Source organism: Gossypium arboreum, chromosome 5 (assembly GCF_025698485.1).
Source record: "Gossypium arboreum isolate Shixiya-1 chromosome 5, ASM2569848v2, whole genome shotgun sequence".
NCBI classification, from domain to species: Eukaryota; Viridiplantae; Streptophyta; class Magnoliopsida; order Malvales; family Malvaceae; genus Gossypium; species Gossypium arboreum.
Genome location: NC_069074.1, coordinates 15,693,606 through 15,717,273, shown reverse-complemented (window position 1 = coordinate 15,717,273; position 23,668 = coordinate 15,693,606). Strand labels below are relative to the sequence as shown.

At 35.4% G+C, this 23,668-nt stretch overlaps 4 protein-coding genes across 7 annotated transcripts; all 4 read right to left on the bottom strand.

The window, feature by feature from the left end:
* Window positions 1-143: 143 nt before the first annotated feature.
* Window positions 144-4,326, bottom strand: LOC108450579 (uncharacterized). The gene is made up of 15 exons (XM_017748261.2): window positions 4,044-4,326; window positions 3,591-3,916; window positions 3,373-3,493; window positions 3,112-3,220; window positions 2,898-3,025; window positions 2,694-2,765; window positions 2,442-2,510; window positions 2,261-2,341; window positions 2,036-2,155; window positions 1,876-1,950; window positions 1,674-1,754; window positions 1,495-1,568; window positions 1,334-1,394; window positions 897-952; window positions 144-671 (listed from the first exon to the last, which is right to left on the bottom strand). The coding sequence occupies exons 1-15, from the start codon at window positions 4,221-4,223 to the stop codon at window positions 596-598; spliced, it is 1,629 nt and encodes a 542-aa protein (XP_017603750.1). The 5' UTR covers window positions 4,224-4,326; the 3' UTR covers window positions 144-595.
* Window positions 4,327-6,137: 1,811 nt separating this feature from the next.
* Window positions 6,138-10,544, bottom strand: LOC108453422 (T-complex protein 1 subunit beta). Its single transcript, XM_017751514.2, has 12 exons — window positions 10,399-10,544; window positions 10,041-10,099; window positions 9,872-9,928; window positions 9,635-9,700; window positions 9,419-9,530; window positions 9,140-9,268; window positions 8,629-8,700; window positions 8,307-8,422; window positions 8,061-8,137; window positions 7,282-7,767; window positions 6,889-7,204; window positions 6,138-6,486 (listed from the first exon to the last, which is right to left on the bottom strand). Exons 2-12 carry the CDS (start codon window positions 10,044-10,046, stop codon window positions 6,340-6,342), a joined length of 1,584 nt encoding a protein of 527 aa, XP_017607003.1. The 5' UTR covers window positions 10,047-10,099; window positions 10,399-10,544; the 3' UTR covers window positions 6,138-6,339.
* Window positions 10,545-12,899: 2,355 nt separating this feature from the next.
* Window positions 12,900-18,780, bottom strand: LOC108480240 (L-ascorbate oxidase homolog). 2 transcript variants are annotated; one of them, XM_053028175.1, is made up of 9 exons: window positions 18,678-18,695; window positions 17,185-17,929; window positions 16,972-17,081; window positions 15,578-15,848; window positions 14,522-14,624; window positions 14,083-14,428; window positions 13,632-13,997; window positions 13,460-13,538; window positions 12,900-13,375 (listed from the first exon to the last, which is right to left on the bottom strand). In XM_053028175.1, the coding sequence occupies exons 2-9, from the start codon at window positions 17,320-17,322 to the stop codon at window positions 13,163-13,165; spliced, it is 1,626 nt and encodes a 541-aa protein (XP_052884135.1). In that variant the 5' UTR covers window positions 17,323-17,929; window positions 18,678-18,695; the 3' UTR covers window positions 12,900-13,162. The 2 variants fall into 2 exon arrangements, with proteins under 2 accessions (XP_052884135.1, XP_052884134.1); XM_053028174.1 differs by having other exon boundaries at window positions 17,185-18,780.
* A 1,068-nt stretch (window positions 18,781-19,848) lies between these two features.
* LOC108450359 (cytoplasmic tRNA 2-thiolation protein 1) lies at window positions 19,849-23,050 on the bottom strand. Of its 3 annotated transcripts, none has more exons than XM_017747940.2 (11): window positions 22,656-23,050; window positions 22,413-22,527; window positions 22,175-22,317; window positions 21,890-22,009; window positions 21,489-21,601; window positions 21,317-21,409; window positions 21,168-21,208; window positions 20,957-21,023; window positions 20,750-20,861; window positions 20,491-20,581; window positions 19,849-20,072 (listed from the first exon to the last, which is right to left on the bottom strand). In XM_017747940.2, the coding sequence occupies exons 1-11, from the start codon at window positions 22,752-22,754 to the stop codon at window positions 19,954-19,956; spliced, it is 1,113 nt and encodes a 370-aa protein (XP_017603429.1). In that variant the 5' UTR covers window positions 22,755-23,050; the 3' UTR covers window positions 19,849-19,953. The 3 variants fall into 3 exon arrangements, with proteins under 3 accessions (XP_017603429.1, XP_017603430.1, XP_017603431.1); XM_017747941.2 differs by having other exon boundaries at window positions 19,849-20,043; XM_017747942.2 differs by lacking the exon at window positions 19,849-20,072 and having other exon boundaries at window positions 20,161-20,581; window positions 22,656-23,040.
* Window positions 23,051-23,668: the final 618 nt, after the last annotated feature.

Genomic DNA, 23,668 nt, shown 5'->3' with positions numbered 1-23,668 from the left:
AATTAATTTGTTGAATCTGCATATAATTAATAAAAATACCCATGAATTGAGTTATATTTTTAGTTCTAATCATGGGATAGAAGATCTCATATTGCGACCAACTCACTACAGATCGCAGCATTGCCGGTTAGAAATATTAATGCTTTGGTCAGTTAATGCTTTTGTCGAATATATAATGAAAACAGCAAAAGAGAGGAGAAGAGATGACATTGACAGCCATAGTTAGCCCTCCCCTAAAAGGACAACATATTAATCACTGGAACTAAAACCTTAGGGCAGTAATCATCCTATACTAACTATGGTTGTATTACTTAACCATACCCCCCAAACAACCCAACACATCATCAGAACATTCCTTGCCCACAAACCAAAACAAGAGGCAAAAGCAAATTGAAACATTTGCCTTTGAATGCCAACCATCTATAATAACCTATGTTTCTCATTTGTTAAAATGTAAGGAATCAAATAGAAAACAAAAGGCTAGCAACTACACTTAAGAAAAAGAAAAAAGGGCGTCTGTAACGTCAGTTCAGAGACTACAAAAAAGAAACTTGATGTGCAGCGTAGCATCATTGGACACTAACGCCTCATTTACTCAGAAAGAATCCATTTTCACGTCTGTAACGTCGAGCTGCAATATCTCTGCTCTGCATCCTAGGATTGATCCAATACTGCAGAAGAGTATATTCATCAGATTTCAATGACGCTGCAGGTATAGATACATTATAGGAAAAAATATAAAGTATTAACAATAATAGGAAAAAATGTTTGGACCCAAAGAAAAAGAACATACATAAAGAAAATGGTAAGAATAGTCATCTAGTAATACTTGGTGCTTCTCCATTATCATCACTAACTGATAGTATAACGATATCATTTTCAGTTTAGTGTAGTACCTAGGTTGAGTGCGCCCAAAATCACCATGAACAAATTCCTTGATATAAGTTCCAGCCTGCATTCCAGTTATATCAGTGTATTACATATTCCCCAACAAAAAACACCACACATTTACAGTGGAAATCCCCATCCTATGCTAGTGTCTTCCTGACCGATATGACCAGCATTTATTTAGAAGTACTATATACTATAACTCAGTAAATCATGGCTTGAAGAATACTTGTGGACTACTCTAGCCAATATTAAATTTCATAAATGATCAATGGCAATCTACTAAGGTGCCACAGCCTATAATCCATACCACCTAGGCATGGTCCTCACAAAAACAAACCAAGAAGGGCAAAAACTATTAATTTCACCTATTTGAAGACCCTCCACACCCCTTCTAAACAAACTGGATATATCTGACCATGTTTCAAGTAAAGCAAGTCATTACCTGAGTGCAGAGATGCAAAAGAAAATATTGGGAGCTTTCAGCAATCCTCTCAATCTTCATCCTATACAGGATTTAGGTATGAAATAGAAACATGGTTAGGCCTTTTGAATTTAAAAAAGATATGTCTGGCAAATAAAGATGTGTAATGGACAGATGCCAACCAATGTATAATTTTCTCGCGTTCCAATGGACTCCTACGATGAAGCACCCGTATTGGGGTCTTTTGCAGAATTTGCTGCGCAAAGACAACAGAAAATTCTCACTAAATAGAGGGTGCTATATTATTTTACCTGGTAGATATTCAATGAAAAATAAAAATAAAGCTCAAAGAACAGCTAACCATGTCATTAAGCAATGATATGGAGCACACATCTTCATCCTCAAGTGGACGAGAAATCCACACTAATGCACAATATTGCTTCTGTATGAAAGAGGATATTGTAAAGATAGAATTGCCAGGTCTAGTTTTACTGAAACTTGATATTTTAGTCCTAATGATAAAAGGATTAGCTACAATAAACAATTATGAAAGCCAAAACCACCTGCTTCTCGGCTTCTCCTTCACGCATCAGTGTCCAACCTTGACTGCCTACTACTTGAAGATTTTTAACTCCAACCTACGAGAATGCGTTATGTGCAACTAAGTCTTAAAATCTAAATCATTTGATACACAAATGTATATGACAACGTATTAGAACTCACTAGTTTATTCTCCAAGCCATTTATCTTTGATTCAATTTCCTTAACAGTCTCTTTGGATGGGACTTGGCGTGCATTTTGTATCTCAAGCAGAAAAGGCCTGCCTGAACCCAACATTCGGACCTGCAATAGGTTCCATAGATAAGCACAATACTCACTGATTTTTTGTGGGGGACAAAAATGTATCAAGTTTAAACAAGCAATCAACAAAAACTAGAACTTCATCACATCAATATCTTCTCTTCCAGCAGCATGAAACTTGTAATTATCACCCCGACACATAGGAAGGATGTTGCTACCTATTATCTCCTAAAGAAGAAACAAACAAATTTGTTCAGTTTCAGGTATTATTACATAGATAAAGTAACCTCATTAGGACAATAAAGAGAAACAAAGCACTGTCTAATACCTCAACAGAAGCTTCTCCCATCCTTTCCTTATCAATTATCCAGCGTGTTTGGCTCACATTTCTTGAGTACTGCAATAAAAGGAGGACACCATATATTGGAAATCAGAACAAAATACAAGGCTTGTTCAAGGTCTCAATAATTCCAAGGATAGTATCTTTTTTTATCTCAACAATTGCCATCGTGCAATCTCATAAGTCAAACTCATAATGCTTGAATATGGATGTAAAATATGTTCTAATGTATTAACTTACCTTCAGATATCTACCACATAGGTAAATATGCGTCCTGTAGCAAAGGTATACCAAGTGGCAAGGTTCACTAACCTGAAAAGGCAAAGACCAAACTAAGTGCTAAGAAACATCAAGATAAACAACAGTATTGAATTTCAAGACCTAGACTAGTAAAAGGTTTTGCAAGCAAGGAAATTGCAGTCAGAAAATATTACAGAACACAACCTTATCTATGGGAACTTTCAAAGAAGATCTTCCAGTGACAGCAATTGTTTCATTAGTAGGATAATCAGAACAATCTTTGTTGGCAACTACTGACTCATCATTTACATTTTGCAACCCATTCTCAGTGCCTGCATCATCAGTGAAATCAGAGTGAATGTTATTGCTTCTAGATGCAACCAAGTCCCCAGTATATGTTTCAAAGGATCTAAAATACCTATTTTTCGCCTTTTGAATCCCTGATTCCTTTCAACAGAATTTTCCAATGCCATTTTATGAGTGTAAGTCAAACGGATCCGAAAAGAGCTTGCACTAGCTTTAGTATCCTGCAAAACTTTAATTTAATTCAGTATTAATACACCATACTGAATAACGGACAGCATACAATCAACATGGCCACAAAACCAATTTTATTAAAAGGGATCCCAACCAGCAATATTTCGGAACATTGAATCAATTACAAGCAAATTATACTTACCAATAACGTTTCAAGGGGTTTTGTTATAGCAAATTTCAGAACATCCTTAACAGAGACGCATTTGGAAAGTAACCTTTCTTGAAACCATGGCTCTGATTCATATCTCTTCTTCATACCTGACCTACAAATTTTGGGGGGAGATGCTATGTATTAATGGGCAAACGATAAACCCTAACATAAAACCCACCAAAACGAGCAAAAGAATAAAACAGGCTTACAACAACGAGGATTCATTTTCTAAGATAAATTGTGGTATGGAAACTTCTAGAGAAAATCCATCGACTTGATGGCCTTCTTTCTTAACCAACTCCGCAATGACTAAAGCCATATCATTTGGACTCTTCATTTTCACCAACGTTTCTTTGTCATCGCGGTAACTTAACTGTAAGATACCCGAGCAAACGCTGCAGAATTGAAAATCACCTTCTGATTTAAAACTAGTCACTTCTTCAAGAACTGAACAGAGCATCGATTGTGAAAACGATGAATGGCAGTAAATATGGTCCTCGGTACCCAATATCCGTAGAACGCATCTAGAACACACCTAAAACAAACACACGGATACATAAAAGAGGCCGTATTTGATTGATTTTCATTTAGTTTATCAAACTTAATAGTAAGAACGGTTTCGATAAAGTAAATTGACAATAAAAAATGCAAAGAGAACGCACCCCGATAGACAAAAGGTCCTTGACGACATGATAAGGCAATGACCGAACGGCATCATTTAGAAGCCGCGACGGCATCTCCGCCTCGCAAGAACCGGCGTGGCTGTCGACTGCAGCCAAGCTACTAAGTTGCGCCACCTCCAGGGCGTCGCTAACCTGCGGAGACTCGACCTCGTTGGACATTCTTCGAACAGCTGGTGCTTAGAAAAGGGAGGTTTAACTGTTGAAGTGTGTTTTACTTTAGATGGCGGGGCGGCATTACTAGCCGAGTTTTTAGTTTATATGAGTTTTATTAAAACAAGCGGCCTTTCTTTGACATTGAGGCTTGAAACAAAATCACGTAATAATAACAAGGCCGATAACCATCAAATCTATGGACCAATAGACCTCCATAGTCCAAACTCGCTCAACGACCCATTTCTAGGAAAGCTTAAGACAGAAACATAAACAAGGCCCATTCCTTAGGTCGGGTATGAAGTACAAACCCCTTTGTTGTCTTCCATTTTTAGATTTTCGAATGATTTATATCAATCATTGTCCTCGTTCAGCTTTTATGCAAATTGATCATCAAAATTCAATATATAACAGATTTACTTGACCCTTTATATGGGGTTCATTATTGACTGCAATCTCTTTACTGCTAATCTTTGAAAAGCTCGCATGGTTGATCCATCTCCTTCGGCGGCTCTCAGCTTAATATATAACTGTCTTTTTAATGTAATTTGTATAGGCAATATATGTTTCTTTGTAGGCAGAGATGTAGCTGTCTATGCCTTGGGTGTAGGAGCATGTGGACGCAACGCCATTGATACCGATGAACTTTTAAATATGTTTACCGTGAAAATGGAGAGCAGTTTACCATGAAATTGTAGAGTACAGATGATGTTCCCATCATGCTACTTAATTGCCAAATATGAATCAATTACAAGCAAATTATATTTATCATGAATTTTGATACTTTGTTAATCATAAGACGTAGGGACATAAAATTTGTCTTCTATTGAAATCCAGCTATATGAAAATCTCAGTATAAACCTGTTTTGTACTGTAATTAACAATTGTTGTTTTTTTCTTTTTGCAGATACATGATAAAGGTTTGTACTTTGTAGTTATCTGAAACGATGGCAAGTAAAAATAAAAATTGAGGCGGTACCATAAAAGTAAACAGATTGATTATTGATTACTTTGCTTCCTTATTTTGTTAATCCTAAATGACGTTTTTCATTCCCTTGAAGTACTAAGTTAAAGCAGAAATTCTTGAAATTGAAATCTGAAGTTATTAGAAACAATGAGGTGTGAAGTAAATAGGTGAATCCTCTTTGACATGATAATCTGTTTCTAACAATGTCATGGTGACGGTTGATAATCTAGAAATGATTATTCAGCGTCTCTTTCTGCGCGGTACAAGTGGCTTCTCAGATCCATCTCGGCCATTTATGAAGTCCAACCAACCTGTGGTTAATGCTGCACTACTCAACTGCATGTCTGCATGAAGGCTAATAATCATTAATTCTTGGTTGTTCCGACCTTCATCTTGAGGCTATCAGCAATGAAGGCCTAAGCCAAATAGTGTAGTGCTTTCTTCTTGATTGTCCCATGTTGAAAGATCACCGCTGCCAATTTTGCATGGATTTGCAGCTCGAGCGATTATAAAATGTATTTGCAGGGGAGATCCAAGCATGACCACAACCATGTCTGGTCTATTCCTTTTGCACACGTGTGATACTAAGATGTGGCTCCAAGGCATAAGGTACTGATCTTTCTTCTGTGGAACACTATTTATCAGGAAGCCAATGCTACACCTTAAGTGTTACATTCATATCAACAGAGATCTGATATTGGTGCCATAGTTTGCAAGGTCATATATCAAAAGGCAAAATATAGAAAATCAAGCTGTGCTGTCAGGCTGTAACCTCCATAGTTTAGCTGCTTGGCTATAAATGAACTAAATTCAGATAAACAACAGAATTTGAGTTACAGTAACAAGTCCTAACTTCATGAAAAGGGATGCTAAAGACTCGTAAATCTGATAATCGGGTATCTACACAAACGGTTGTAGAACCACGAAGAAAATCGGATAATACATGCTATGGAAAATTTAGCATTGAAAAATCGCTAGTTTTAGATTTTTAATGGAGTGAAGATTGCTTCCATTTTCAGTAAAAACTGAAACAAGCCACCAAAACTTCAGTTCTAGAATTCAACCATACTGCAGTGAAAAACAATCAAAATCAACAAGCAAATGCCAAAGACAGTAATCCATTACAACAAATGAACGTGCCGTTGACTTTCGTCATTTTCACATTCTGTCTTCTCTCTTCCTTGGCGCACATGTGATGATTTCATCAACTCTGAGAATCATTTCAGCAGCCTCAGTTGCAGATAGCAATACGGCTTGCTTGACTTTGAAGGCTTCAGAGATTCCTAGCTCTGCCATATCTCCTACCTGTTGAAAAGGTTGAAACATATCACCCGTCACAGCAAGTAAGGAACACTATTAAGTATTCCATTTTGTTTGGTTGTATTGAATCTCTATACAATCATTGCCTGTCTTGTCTACCAAATAGGCCTAAACAATATCAGTATTTCAATCTATAACATTAGGATGAATTCTCCCAAGAAACTAAATCTCTTGGTAAGGTATTCATGAACGGTGAAATTAGTCTGTAATGATGTTCAGCAGCCATATCTAAGCTGGTACTTATCTAGGAATAATATCCTTAGAGGATTGAACATGAAATTACCGACTGGACAAAAAATAATTTGCAGCTGGTTTCAAACAAATTACAAACGATAAAGAAAATTTATCCTATTCTACTTTTTAAAATAATTCAATTTCAGCACTTACAGATCCAGAGATGACATCAATCCCTGCATTGCATCCCTCCTTGTGGTGCTCTGCACGAAGCTTAGCTACTAAGTCTGCACTGTCTAGACCAGCATTGTCAGCAATAATGGTTGGGATGGCCAAAAGCGCACGCGAGAAAGCTTCAATAGCATGAGACTTCTTCCCCGGAGTCTTCCGTGCCAATTTATCCACTTCCTTTGCCATTACCATCTCAGGCCATCCACCCCCAAGCAATACCCTAGTATCATTGACTGTCTGAGACAGCACGCACAAGGCATCATGCAGAGACCTTTCAGCTTCATCCAGCACATGATGGCTGCCACAAATAGTTGCATGTTATGGAAAATGAAAATATATTAAAAGAGACCTAGAGGAGATACTGCAATACGATACCTTGCCCCTCTCAACACAATAGTACAAGCCTGACCCATTTCAACACCGGAAAAGTGGATCAACTTGTCCTCACCAATCATAATTTCTTCAATAAGCTTGCAATGTCCAAGCTTAACAGACTCTGGGTTGTCAAAGGTTGAAGCAATTTCACCACCTGTTACCAAAGCCAGACGTTCTATCCCATCAAAATCAGCATGCTCAATAGCAAGTATGCCTGCATCTGCAAAGAGTTCTTCGGGGAAATTGTAAATCAACTGCCTGTTAACAAAGCAGTTAATCCCATGTCCTAAGATCTTTTTCACTTTCTCTCTCATCTTTTCCTTTTCAGCCCCTTCAATCTCAGCAACCTTAGACATCGAGTCAACGCGAACACGTGCACCATATATCTTCACTTTATCTGTATCCATTGCAGTATTTGCCACCAAAATCTTTGCGTTCTCTATCCGTTTTGGTTGTCCAAGACCTATTTTCTTGTCAAGAATGAATCTGAAAGCATAGAATTCATGATTAAATCAACAAAATAAAGATTCCTAAGTAAAGCTTTAAATTATTCAAAGACAGAATAAGAAACAATGTAGCAAAGCCTGCAACAAAATTAAGCTGTTGGTGTCCTTAGTCACAACATATTTTGTACAATGACAAGTGTGATAAAATCGGATCAAAACTTTCGCAGAATAAAGAGAACAAGGGGAAAAAATGACATACTAGGGACCCAGCACATCCCACCAAAAAGTATCATAAAAAAAATTGAAGGGGATAAGAAATCCATAAGAACTCACCCTTCATCTAAAAAGGAATCCTTCAAAGATCCTCCAGGCTTCTTGATAATTTGGATGGCCTCTAAATTTGTGCTCCCCTGGAGTTACAAACAACATGCCATAAAAACTCAGAAAAATAAATATGGGAGAAGAAATTCAATTGAAGTAATAAACTTGGGAAAGGGGAATCCCTTGCACATTCCCACCTCTAGTTGTGCAAAAAATTCAATTGAAGTAGTAAAATGTTAAATGCAGAAAAATTGTCACCTTTAACCTCATAACAGCATCCACAGCTAGTTGTGCAAAATGCTCCTTATCCTGAGAGAGAATTTTGGAGCTCAAAGTGGTCATTGCAATTTTCATCAAGTCTGACTTGAATTTCTCTGCAATATTCAGAAATACCACATGCATGAGAAAAAAGACATTCCAGTGACAAGGACAACTCCCTTAAAGATTTCGAGTCAAACACATTAAAGAACTAAGTTCAATGAGGAACAAACAAACCTAAAACATTTGACATGATACAAAGGATAAAGGTCTCATACAATAAACAAATAAAATAAATGTGATCATATCCAACAATCTTAACCTGCATTCTCTTTGTTATCCACAACCCTCTGCAACAAAGCATTACGAGCACATTCAGCTGCCATTCTATAACCTACAAAAGAAGCATATATTGTTATAAACTCTGAACCAGAACTTAGTTTGTGATTGGCACACCAACAAAATAAAAGAAAACAAAACCAAAAATAGTCTAGATACAAATGCAATTGCACTGCTATTTTTCTACAAATAAGATAGAAAATGTAATAATGAAAGGTTGAGTACTAACAGAAACAAGGACAGAGATATATAAAAATTTTAACAGTTCCTTTTTTTAATTTTGATCAGATTCGCCCCCCCCCCCCTCCCTGCAGCAGCTTCATACCTTTGAAATAGTACAACAAACAAGCTACAAAAATACATGCAACATTTAGTGGAAAGAAAAACACGCAAGAGGGAGAGACATCTTAAAAGAATAATAATTGTTGTGTCTCAAGAGGCGTCATAAAAGAAAAATAATAGGAAGCAATGTACTAAATGAGGCTAAAAAGAACCTGATATTATTGTCATAGGGTGAATCTTGGCTGCCACTAGCTTTTCCGCCTCCCTTAAAAGCTCCCCAGCCAAAACCACAACAGAGGTTGTCCCATCTCCAACTTCATCATCTTGAACTTTGGAGATGTCTGGATATTGTATCAATGGTCATTATCTAAAAATGTAACAGCTATCTTGTGCAACAAAAAATTCAAACTTGTGCAAGATTGTTAATACGTTGACAAAAAAGCAACTATGTTAGTCATAGGGTAGTCAAGAAAAAAACAATTTATAGGTACCAATCAAAACTTTTGCCGCTGGGTTGTCAATGTGCAGGGACTTTAAGATGGTAGCTCCATCATTTGTAACAGTGACTTCATGTCCCCTGCCAGTTGACTGTAAAATTTTATCCTGCCACATAATTTCACCAACAATAAAGTCACGATTTAAAAGTAGAGGAGGAAAACAAATGCTAAGTATTCTTTTAATTTGTATAGACAATGTGGAAAATTTACCATTCCCTTTGGCCCAAGGGTTGTCTTAACCAAGTCAGTAATTGCAATTGCCCCAACAAATGATGCCTGAAGATAAAAAAGAACAAATATATCTTACATTACCGAAAATAACATACCCAGAATAACAACTATGCAATAAAAGTATAACCACATAATTCCAAACAATTAGGGTTTTCTTTCCTTCTTTAAAACAGAATATTAGCATTTTATATTTTTATTTTAGTTATAATGACTTACCATTCTGGCACGCTCCCCCTTCTCTTCACTAGCATCATCTTTAAGAATTTTCTCAACCTATCACATTTACCAAGCAAAGCATACGCAAAATAAAATTTCAAAGGCTGGGAAAAAGAAGTATGAAAAATAAATCTAACTGAACACAAGTACTATTGGGCAAATAACGCACCGCCATGGAAAATAACTAGGAGGAGAGTAGCTCTGAGTCTTAGTGCAGAGAAAAAAGACCTGAAGCAATTAAAAGGAAGTAACTTTAATCAACAACAAACATGAAATACATCTACAAGAACGAATCTAAAATGCCGCGTAATGAACCCTAATTTTGTATAAAATGAACCGGTAAAGGTTGTCTTAGCCACTTTCATTTTATTTCCCTCATTTCACTTAGAAACTGACCGAAAGAGCTTTTAAAAGAAAGAATTGTAACATGGCTGCAAAAATTGAAGGTGAAAAAAAAAAAACAAAACAGCAATAGTCGTAGTAGTAACCAGAAACCCTAGAAATGGTTGAACTGACTAGGGTATCACCTGATCGTATGCGCGATGCTTGGGAAAATTGGAGATTCGGATCCCGCTGAGAACACAAAACAGAAGCAGGGCTAGTGTTTTCTGGCCTTGGGGCTTCGCTTTGCTTTGCTGTGCGCTATAAACTCGCAAGGGTTTTGGACTTTTTTGGTGAAATTCTAGTATTGGTCCCTCTATTACCATACAATTTGGAATTTAACTCATGTACTTTAATTAGACATAATTTAATCCTCCTAATTTTATAAAATCATTAATTAACCCAACTTGTTAATTTTGATTATATTCCCATTAAATATCTGATATGGAATGTTTTCTAAAACATCCTTAAGCATTTGGGTTAACATATAAACTTTTTACTAGATTATAATTTTCTTAAAAACACTTTTAAGCATTTGATTAACAACTTAGACATATAAATATTTTTATTTAAATTTATGCCAACATTTTAATAAAATTAACTAACAGTATTAAAATTTTAAACTAACTAATGTTATAAAAATAGACGAAATAAATTATATTAAAATATAAAATTAAATTGAAATACTAAACCGGAATTTATGCTCAATACATAAACAAAATTTATGCTCATTTTCCAGAAAAAGGAATTTTATATTTATTTATTAAATCAGCGAGTTGGAATAAAAGTATGCTCAGTTTTTTCTTTTTGATAAATAAGTGAAAAAAATGGAGCAATAATTTACATCACAAACTGGCTGGCCATCGCATCGTCATCAGCTAATAAAATATGCTCAGTTAGTTTATGTTCAAAAACACTCATTTATTATCCGTTATGAGCTTGTCTTATCTAAGATTAATTTACCCCAATTTTTGTTTTTGATTTTCAGCTCATCCTCAAGTGTTAGTCCCAGTTTCCCCAATCTGTTTGCACAAAAGTTCACATTCCTTTCAACATGTCTTATTTAAATCAACTGGATTTGTTGTAATTCCGAGAGGCTGGCCATTCGTAGGCGAAACACTTCTGCAAATAATTTTAATTAAAAGGGCATTATTATTCTCAACCTCAAGTTTTCTATAGTCATTCTGCTAAGCTAGCTACAGACCTTCAAATATACCATGAGCTTCAACCTAGAAAATACAAGTTTCCCCTAGTTTCCGAGCAAAGCCAGCCATTCATTCGCTTTTTGCATTTCACAGCAACTCACTAACAGCTGTAATTTTTAGTCCAGTTGCTATCGACACATTCGAATTAAGCTTAATCCAATTATCTTTAAAGTCGTTCAAGTAGAAGTATATTCAGGAATTGCATTGTTTCTCTCCTTGATTTGGCTATGATAAATACTCTATTGCTCATGTATGGTCAAGGTCAACTAAGCTTTATCCCCACACCAAACACAATGATCATTAGCAACCATTCCCCATCAAACTATCTCCATGTTTGTTAGGAGACGATCATTAAGGATTAGCAAAAAAGAAAATGGTGAAGATATTGGGGCGTGGGGTACTTCCAAACCATGTTCTAAATCATTTTTTAGTCTTGTTGTGGCTTTCTTGCACTAAAAATAAAATGCATGCATTTTTGGCCTCTATCTTTTTAATAAAGATAGGAAGTAACTTTCGTATCATAAATAAATTTTGTCATCATAAAATTTATATATAAACAACACTCTTGAAGTATATCCATCAACATTCGAAGATTTTAAATTATGTTGAGCATGAACAACTCTATATTCCCATTAATCAAAATATCACCAAAGAAATATTTAATTCTGAAAAAATATAAAATTAAAAATTTTGAGTTGAAATTTTTATCATATTGATTTCATAGTTTGCTACATGTTGTTGGAATCTTAAAACAAGCATTTTTCTCCCATAAAAGTAAAAAATAACAATTTTTTTGAGTGGAGAATTTAGAAAAATTTTCAAGATATTTACAGGAGAAAAACTAAATTCCTGTACGTGTTGATTTTTTGAGATTAAATAAATTGATTGAATCAATAGACAAATAATTTTTTAATCAAACATCTCATCCTATAAATAAACTCTCAAGTTGAAATTTTGTTAACTGTACTTTATAGACACTTCCTCAATAAAAAACATATATACTTCTCTCATAATTTAACAATATATTGAATTTAACACTCAGTATTTCTAAAAAAACATATTATGAAAAGTAATTTTTACAAAACAGATAGTAATAAATAATAAAAATAATAAAGACGACATATACATGTATCAATATACCACATATGTAGATTAAGAAAAATTACTTTCAATGATTTTAAAATAAAAGTTCAGCTTTTCCTGCTAATTTAAACATGTTACCATTTTATACTCTCGCTTTCGCATTAAAAAAATCTTTAATTATAATTTATATTTGGGTTAATTTTAAAAAAATATCCCCAAACTCAAAAGAAAATCATATTAAAATTTAAACTTCAAAAGGGTTTAATTTGATAGTAATAAATTATAAGTGCAGCAAATTTGGGTGATTTGGTGACAAAGACAAAGATAGCTGTAATAAGCTTGCAATTGCAACCATCACCTTATATCCCCTAATGTAAAGATCGATTCACACAAATAACAAGAAATAGATATCTATGACCTCCAGCAATGCATTGGGAATACAAATGTATAGTAAGAAAGAATGCGACCTCGAGTTGAGGTCTAGTAATTTTAAACTCGTAACCAACAATCGTGTTGTTTCACTGTTCATAAGTTTATAAGCTAAAACTCTGCTGTCCAATCATTCATCCTTGTAAACCAGCTTTGACTATCCAACTACGGATCATTTATTGTATAGGTGGCTTTAAAGGGGACGGGTTCTTCTGCCGCTTGCTCTGCCGCAGAGTAGTGCGTTTTTGGGGATCGGGTATTCATCCCTTAGTGAAGTTGACGTTGTGAAGACACGCAAATAAAACTGTTGTCCCAGGTACTGTCTCGCCCAATACTCGGACCTTAAGTTCCACATTCCTACATTGTCAAGCGCCACATAAATGGCAGTCCATGACTTGGGGTACACCTGCATTCACGTTGCATACCCAATATTCATCAATCTTTGCTCTTCACATAAATGATGGAAAGATCAAAGATGTTAGAGCTTTACCTGAGTGGTACACCGCGAAACGGCATCACGGAGGTTGTATCCGTTCCGACTAGCTGCCGTCCATTGCCCTCCGTCCATACTACATTTCACAAAAAAAAAAAATGGGTTGAGAAATCAACGAATAATCAGCACAAATTCGAAGCAGGCATCTTAAAAATGATGTTTTGCTTACCCAACAACGAAGAAAGAGTAGCCGTCGAGATGCCAGCTCTGGACAATATCCTCATCATTCTGAAACACAATCTCAATGAAAGACCTATAGTCCGAATTCATAACCGAAGTGTCAAGGTACATCCCTCCACCAGTAGGGTTATCTGATATGCTTCCAATACGATAAACTCCATCGATTTTGAAAAAGTCTGCAAGTTTCAAAGGAGTGTCTGCTGGAACAAAGGAAACACTGTTAACTGCATATCTTTGCTTGCCATTGACTTGGCCGGCAGAATTGGCAAGCCTGATGGTTCTGGTCGTATTAATGAGACCATAGTGATACGACCCCTGTGGGTTAGGCCTTGGTCCACTTGCTGTAAGGTTAGTCCTGAAACAGAAACATGTCAATAATGTGACTAGAACTGATGCACACAATGACGTGCTGTATATGTTGATTGGTAGATAAAAAGCACCTGATAGAGCGGGCTTGGTTCAAAGACCAGTCAACTTGGATGGTGGGACCACCAGGAGGAGGGCCGGAGACGGGACCGGCTGAATTGCTATAGCGTAGAGTTGCTGTTGAGGTGAGAACCGGGTTGGTAAAGCGAGAGGAGACCACAATGTAATAGTCTTGAGCAGGCTGATCGGCTGTAAATAAAACGGACATTGATTGGCCAAGGTGAAGGTCTATTGAGGAGTAGGTAGTTTGGAGAGTGTGGGTTCCCTCCACTTCAACCAACTTCAACTTGTGGTTTTGGATGCGGAAATTGAGAGAATTTTGCAATCCAACATTTGATATCCTAAGCCTGTAGGTTTTCCCTGCATGATGACCAACGTTGTTTATTTATGTTCAAAATACTTTGAATAATGACCGAAGCAACATTGAAGGAAATTAAGACCGACGAAAATTACCTTGTTCGACGTTGAAGGAAGCACCGCCAGGTCCACGGCCGTTGATAAGGATTCCATCAGGGAAAGGTAGCTTCCTACCACTATCCAGTTGAGCTCTCAAATCCTGCACCAAACACAATTTCTTATTAGCCACAAGCCAGATTACTACAGCAGTATCAGACCTCAATAAAACTAAAATTTAATGCAAATACCAGAATCATTAATTAATTAAAGCCCACCACCAACAGAACTTAGAGATCTTTCTTGGCATGCGCTGGGCCCAGATGGAAACAACATGTGGGCAGTAAAGTGGGAATGCAAATACCTAATTTGCTTTGGGCCCTAAGTTGAGCACATCCCATGAAAGTACCATACGCTAATGTTTTTCAATAATTTGAGATTCGAGAGTGATTGATGCTTAATATAAAAAGCAACAATTTCTCTGAAAATATTTAAAATTCGCTGCCTTCCGTTAAATTATGACTCCATCCCTTTATTAATTTTAAATTTTAAATTTTAAATTAATTACTGATTAAATTTTAATTCGATTGACATAAATATTATTATTAACACAGGATAAGATAGATCAAGTGTGCTAATACGTATTACTCTTTTATTTATAAGTTAGGAGAATTATGATTAATTTTAAATATTATATAAAAAACTGATAGTATTTAAATCTATAATGAAATTTTGAAATAATTTTTTAGGTATAATATGATAGTGGGATAGAAATACAAAATCATAATTAAAACTCTTAAAATTAAATTCAGTAGGATATGATATGGGAGAGAAAAAGCCTGCCAACGTATCCAGCTGTGAAATGGCACAGAAACCATAACACCGAATAAAGCCCCAAATGCCATATAATATGCTTCGTTTATCCAACTCCGTTGCCAAACCCATTTAAAATCCCCAGACACGAAGTGTTCCCCACCACGTTAAGGTTTCGTAGACCCCAATGCCCATATCCCCGGCCAGTTATGAGTATCATGCATGCATTATTCCATTTCAAAGCCTCCTAAAAGCAAGTAAATATAAATAAACCAAGGCTTTGTAAAAAGTAGAAATTATTACCGTGTGATTGGCCTTATACCAATCTCCAATAAGAACAGTGTAATCTCCAGCAGGATCTGGGAAGGGAACCGGGATCCGTGGTCGGCTAAGGATTCTAATCCCTCCAAAACCACCAGCAGCCTTATGGAACCCAAGAGAGGGGAAGTAATAGAAGCTTCCTATTTGATCCTTCACCTGCAGAATGTATGTGAAGTTCTTTCCTGGAGGGATAGGGCATGTTGTTCCGTATACACCATCTTCATACGAATTCCTCCTGTTTTGGACTCCATTCCTACATATTTATCATCTCCATGTAAGTTACTAAAGGCAAATAAGTTCACATACAATTTTTTCTACTCTTTGAACAATTCCATAGCTTGGGATAGTTTTGGATTCAATCAAAATAGTCCAACCTTTATTTCATTTTAAAATTTGAATTTGTTTTAAGTTTAAAATATTTTGAGTTTCGTATTTCACGATTGTTTGTGTGATTTTTTTTAGATTAAATTATTTTTTGTTTCAGTTGATAAATTTTAAGTTGATTAAATTTAAGTTATTGATTGTTATTGAAATCAATTTGTAAAATTCAAGCGAAATTGATACAACTACGTACATTACGACAATGGAGTTGCAAGATCATAAACGAATCATCTACTTGTTTATCAGAATTTTGAAAAAACGAATTAGCATCAATATTTATCAAAATATAGACGTGATAATTGATAAAGCTAACAATTAAGACCACCTTTGGTTCTGGGTCCATATATCTATCCAAAAGAATTCCTAATCCACTTGCTCTGTCTGTTAGGGGTGGTGGACAGCTAATTAGAAGGTGGACCACTTGGATCACGGATGATAATTAGTGGGTAAATGTTGTCTCTCCCAATCAAGGATATTTCGCTTTCTACCTCTAATTACAGCAAAGGAAAAAACCCGCTTACTTGTAAACTGATACTAACAACGAAAAAGGTAATTATGTGCTCCACTATATACCACGATAAACGGCGGACGCTTGATTTGAGTGGCAAACTGCCAGTTCCGTGGATAATGTATTTTTGCAGAAAATAGTTAAGAAATGCAATGATATTATGCTCATTTAAACGCAGATCAGCCATGTCACCAATTGCATATATATGTTTTCCCTAGCGTTCACGTTTAATAAAGCAGAAAAAGAAGTAAAATGAATGAGTCCGAACGACCAGACATTGTTCAATAGCAAGTGTAAAGTGTGAGTGACCGATTAAGGAGGATGGTTGTCGGAAGAAAGCGTATAGATTACAAATATGTGCATCGTACGTCAGTGGGATAAGTCGATAATGATGGGTTAGATTCGTCTTTTTCAAAAGAAGGGCGCGTAAAAAGTTGAGCGCAAAATGTTGGCGGCGAGAACATAGGTAGGGATGATTGGATCTTACCAGGAAAGGAGGAAAGGCTCGTTTAAGCTGTTAAAGACGTTGATAATGAGGTTGTCATTGGTAACAGAGTGGATATCAGGGCCTGGGAATTGCCCATTGATGAGAATACCCTGGAAAACAATTCGTCAGCATTGATCATTTTTCATGTATATAGGGATAGATCCACAAACATAATCAAATCAAAACGAAAAATGTACACTATCGAAAACTCACCGTTTGACGAACGCCGAGAGGGAAAATGTCACCATAAGTGACATTCCAGTTGAAGAATCTGTAGGGATCTTCAGCTCCGGCAATGACAAAAAGAGAAACAGTGGCACAAATCAATGCCACGGCCGAGTGAAGCTGCATTTTTTTACAAGGAAATGAGATATTCCCTTTACTGTAGAGTGAACGTGAGAGACTTTAACAGAAAGGGGTAGGGAGTGAATGACGATTTGATTGAATAGGGTGGGATATGGCACAATATTTAAGTGAGGAAGCTGGAATGGGCTTGAAGTTTAAAACTAAATAAGCCCTTAAAAGGGAATGAAAGAGCGAAAATGAAGTGTCGGTGATGGGGTCCTTTCCATTAGTTTCTAGTGTGAGTGTACGTGCTTGTCTGCCACATGGGGTTAGGTTCGTTGTTTATGTAGCTGCAAAAAATGGGAGATGTGGAAGAATATTTTATTGGTGGTGGCCAAGACCTAGAGTGGTGCTTTTGTTTTGTTTCGAAATAGGGATTGCATGTGAAGTGTGAAGCTGTTAAACATGCAAAGGCAAAGGGCAAGGGCCCCTCCCTCCTAAGATGTCAATTTACTTTTCCACTTCTTTTAATTTACTGCTTGTTTTTGTTCCTATCCAACAACTTCGTTGCTTTGCTTCAGCTTAAATGTGCATTCGAAAAGAAACAAGACGTATTGGCAAGAGCTAGAGATGGACTGCTACAAAAGTACAAATCTTCATCTTGGCAGAGCTGCTGGTAATAGAATCCAATGTAATATTTAAAACCTTTTTTTAATCACAAATTTTTAAAATTATAAATAAATAATTTATTTATCCAAATATATATAATAGAAAGTTGTAGTCTCCATCTTTGTTTTCAATTAATTTATTTCTGCTTTGCCGCCTCGACTAAAATTGACTCTTGCATCCATATTACTTGGAACATGTGCTGAGATGCCAACCAGCCAATGAGAAATGAAAATTTTTAGGTAATTAATATATTTAATACACTAGTATTTTTAAAACTCCATCAAATTAATACTAAAATGATACTGAGATTTATAATCTTAATTTACTTACCATAAATCACCGGCTAATCGAATCTTTTGAAAATATAGATATCGAGGAATTATTTGTTTCCAATAATATAGATATGAAATTTTGTGTCAAAATTCTCCTGGGAAATGTGAAAAATCTGGCAGACACTAGCTAGCTTAACTTGGATAGATTCAAATGTTTAAAACCTTAAAAATAAACTATGTAAACGCAAGCAGTAAAGCACCAGTTTGAATTTAGCAGCTTTACTTGACTTTTGCATTTTGATTAAACAAAAATGATCGGCCGGCACCTTTCAAACAAAACTTACCTTTAAACAGATCCAGGCAAAACTTTTTACTTTTTGTTTTCCCTTTTATTGTGGACAATGAGCTACACAATAGCGGCTTGCTTTGCTGAACTGGAAGCAGCATGGTCAAGCTTTTTAATTTGGATTTATCTCTTACCTTAATCTGAATCTCAAAGTCGTTGCATCTTCCATAGGTCCATTTCGGTGGGGGTGGGGACACTTCAATCACAACATAAGCCTAGAAAAAAAGGGCCACAAAACCATGGAATTGCAAGAAAAAAAATTATATACTGGTATTGCTGGCAAAACGTGCATAAATGAATAGTGGTGAAATTTCCAAGTGTCTTATCCCCACGTCCGAAAGGTCAGTCATGGTCCATGTGCCATGTGCCATCATTGCAATTTTCAAAAGCTTGCATTGATTCCCTCAAACTCAAATTGCAAGACCTTGGTTGGATTGGATGAATGATGATAATAGCAGCTAAAACACGGCAAAATCCAACAATTTCATCAATTAACATTAAGCAGCAGTTTACGCGTTTTTAAATGCAAAATAAGATAATTACAATTTTAATGATATATATGTTGAGATAGAGTGGGACCAATCAAGCCGGCATTAGTGGGCATGTTATTGTCATGTTCTGGAAAGCTAATCCTTTATTGTCTTCATTTCGACCGTATGTTTTGATTTGGTATTCTGCTCCACGTTTCAATCTTGGCCTTTACTAGTAGTACCTTAAACACTAGCACTTACGTTAGTACCTTAACACAAACCTACTTCTCTGTGAAACTATTCTCCTTTGACCTATTTAACTGACATCAAACAACTAAGTGTTTTTGCTCAGAGGATTCTAAAATTTTGAAGAATTTTTAAATGATAGGTATTTTTTTTTTTTAGTGGTACTACATGTATCAAATGAAATAAATTTAAGAAGATTTTGAAAACAATTCTTTTAAGTGGAATTTTAAATATGCAAATCTCCTCTCGAAAATCCTTACAAATTTAGAAATTCTCAAATAAGTAAACTTATTTTAGAATTTTAAAATCTTAATTCAAATAAATTTATCCTTAGATCTTTTGTCCAAATATGTCTACTTAATTAAATGAAAAGTAAAAAATAATAATAATAATAAATTTTGAGTGTCGTTTTTTTTTTAGTTTTGGGATTCTTAATTGCTCTTTTTCAATAACGTTATCTCCAAAGTTTTAATTTGTAAACTCCTTGAAAATGCAATGTATATCACATTGTATCCAACTATTTATTAGTAAATTTTGAGCATACTTGATAAAAAAAAAATGAGAATAGAGAAAACAAAAAGAATGACCATTTTCTATCTTAACGCATAAAAATAAATCATCAAAATGAACGTATTATGCATTTCAAAAGTTACATTTTGTATCTTCTTATTTTTTTTCTTTTTCTTTCAATTTTTTATTTCTTACAAATGTAGAAACCAAAAAATTGATCCTCTGGGTTGACTTGGTTTGTGCAAAACAACTGGCCCTCTTGCACTGATTCTTCCTGTATTACCATACCATTTGAGATTTTAGCTGAAAGGCATTGACAAAAGTATAATTCAAAGTTAATCCAAGAATATTGCAACTGTTCCATGTTTTAGAAATTTGAAAGCAACAAAAATTTAATAAGACCCCGGTGAGATCTTAGCTTATATACTAAATATAATTATTAGCCGATCCTCTGTTGCTCATCCCAAAAATGATTGAACACAATATCTCCCTATTCCATGATTAGTTCTAATAGTTCAAACAGTGCGATTAACTGCTTTTGTTTGCCTAACTATTCATTTGGAAGCTCTAAAAAGAGAAGATATGAGAGCTTGGGTGGCCAATCAAACAACAATTTGATAATTCCATAAGCAATCTAAAACTCTGGATCAGAATTCCAAACTTCCACATTGCTTGCTCTCAATACTTGGTGTTCTGCTATCTCTTTTTCTATCTTTCTTACCATCACTGTTTAGGCCTTGAGTACGACCAATGCCAAGCTTTGGTAAACCTCGATTCAGCCCCTCCAGCAAGACACAAGCTTTGCACCATTTCTGTATACCATGTATAAGATCAGATCAGTTTTAACTATACTGCAGACAGCTATCACTGCTTAAACCCCTCCAGTACAAGGCAGAACTTTATCACAAATAAGGCATATCAAATGCATCCTAAAGTTTAAACAATTATTAGGTGTCAGGCAAGGTAAAAGCATCCATCACCTGGCTAGAAATATAACCACATCGTTCACAGGTTCCCTGCTCAGGCATTTTGGTTGTAGTGGAAATTCGAAAATCCTCACCTGATTTAATGATGTCAAGTATAGCCCTGGGCCTGCAATTGTAAGCCACAAATGTTATCACTACTCAATTACAAAATTTTCAAACTTAACAGATGTGAGACTAGAGCAGGAACACAAAGGTATGAACCTGATTCTCTCCAAATCTTTTATGAATTCACGAGCAAACCCACGATATGCATTTGGAGAATAAATGCCTGATATTTGAAAAACACCAACCATTGGTCAGTGCAATATTATGGGATATTCAATGCCATCTAAATATCAACCTTAACAAAGAAGTTGAAAAATCAAACAATCATAATCCGAAGGCACGAAAAGGAACGGTAAAAAACAATTACATTCAGTAGAGAAGTAGTCCAGCTTCTTGAAATAAGCATACGTGGAGAACTTGTTAAGGTTTTGGCAACCAAGTATAAGCCATAATGAGAAACGAATATTAATAAATTCACAATTAAAACTACCAGAACAACAAGCATTTCAAGGATATATCACGATCTCCTTCTCATAGGTATATTTAAAAGGTTTGCATCTGGGAATCGGTCCATCTTCGCCAGTTATAATTGAAGTGCATCTACTCAGTCTACATGAGTAAAAGCAATTATCTCAGATAAACAATCGATTGAGTCAAAAGGAAACAAAAAGAACAGCCAATACATTACCTAGCAATATCACCTCGTAATATGTTCAAAAGGACAGTTTCAGCAATATCATCTGCATTATGTCCTGTAGCAACCTTGTCAACTTTCAGCAATGCAGCACCTCGATCAAGGGCCTTTAACAAAAACAAAGTCAAACAAGTCATTCCATCCTCAACCACAACAACAATGCAAAGTGCTAGAAAGACAGAAGATAAAAACCCCTAATTGGAGTTGGACTTGGTTGTATATAAATTTGCGGTTGTATATAAATTTGCTAATAGGACCAATTTCATGAACGAGTTATTGGGGAAGATGGACCCATCTTAAAATTCAGATGTGAAGGTCTAATCATGTAGTTTCATTAGTACACACCTACAGCCTATCAGAATCAGCAGAAATAACGAAACTGGCAACTCATTTACCTGACGGCGGAAAACACCACAAAACGTGCAGTTATTTTTTAAGCCAATCATCTTTACTATTTCATCCATTGTCCATCCATACAAATCCTTGTAGGAAACAATTTTTAAGGGCAACCCATACTGCATAACAGACAAGAAGAACCATACATCAAAAACTTCAAACCAATCAAAGCAAACAGCTTGAAACAGTTATCAGGGAAGCATCAAGAAAAAAAATGTATCTACTTTTGAAGCAACAAGAATGTGTTTTTTGGAATTAAACTCAACAAGATAGACAAAACTGACCTGAAGTTCATTTCTTTTGACAGTTTCAAGTGAGTCATCCCTGTACCCTGTGATGCCCTCATCAACGGATAAAAGAAAAAGATCAAGGCCATAGTTATGTCGTCGATTCAGTTCCGATAACACATAAGCAAGGACAGTGGAATCTGCGACAACCCCAGCAGTAGATATTATTAGAAGGACAAGAAGGAAAAAAAAATAAGAACTTGTTGCTATGATAGGCTTATATAAAGAGATTAACCTTTCCCCCCGGAGGCACCGATAGCAATACGCTCACCAGGCTTGAACAGCTGGTTCTCCAAAATTACCTGGTGAATCTCCTCCTCAAACACCGCGTAAAAACACTCCCTGCATATCTTTAACCATTGCATAATTTTAGCATCCAAGAAAATAGAAGACAATGAAATAAACGAAAGTGATCATCAAATTGATGCATGCTTGAAATGAATAAATACCATAAGGATGGGGAAGTTGAAGACAATACCTGCTCTAGGGTTTTGGGTCTTTTGAGGGCAGCCCTGTTCTGGGTACAAACGCAACACAGTCGAGCTCCGGATTTCTTTGGCTTTGAATCGGCTTCCATAAATGACGGATGTTTCAAGAGAACTGCGTCTGAGGTGAACAATTCACGGTTGTTTGACCGCTTTCCTTAGGCACGAGTGTGGGGTTCAGGCAGGGTTCAAGACATTTTAAGAAACAGGAACGAAACCCAGTAGATATAAAGCAAATCGTTTGAACCACTTTTTGATATGCTTTATTTTTTTTAAAAGATATATTTATGGCTTAATCTGATCCAACAAATTTTAATATAATATTAATAGGTTTCAAAGTAAGATTTTGGCAGTCACTACAGCTTTATCACATTGATTTTATTAATTTCTTCTTTGATATAATTATGAAATAATTTTTTGTGATATTATTAAATTTTGTTTGGTTGAATTCTAAAACTTCTATGCTTCGACCAAAAATAGAAGAATATCATAAATGGTGATGATAATTTAATAATAAAATCAATACCAGTATGTCCCACTGAAAAAACTACTGAAGGTAACTAAAATTATTATCATGAACATCTAATAAAATATGAGACCATTCCTGAGAAAGAAAATATATGAAAGTTGGTTACCCTAGATGCCGACTTTGAAGTCACCTAAGACTTCACATAATTTCTAAACAATTTATTATTGGTACATTTTGCTAAATAATTATTTTATTTCATATAAGTCTAATTTGTTTTATTAATTAATTTTCTTACATTAACTCATTGAATAATTTAGTTTCCAACTTTGCATTTTATTGCTACAAAATGTGTTGTATTTATTAAGGGTAGTATATTTGTCCATCAATGCTTTTTAAGTGTTTGGATATGAATGTTTATTTTTTAGTACATTGATGTGCGAAACATTTCTATTATTTTTAACACACTCAAGTTAATTTTAAAGTTAAAGAACAAAACCTTAATTTATTGAGAAGTTCATTAATTCCGAGCAAACCTTA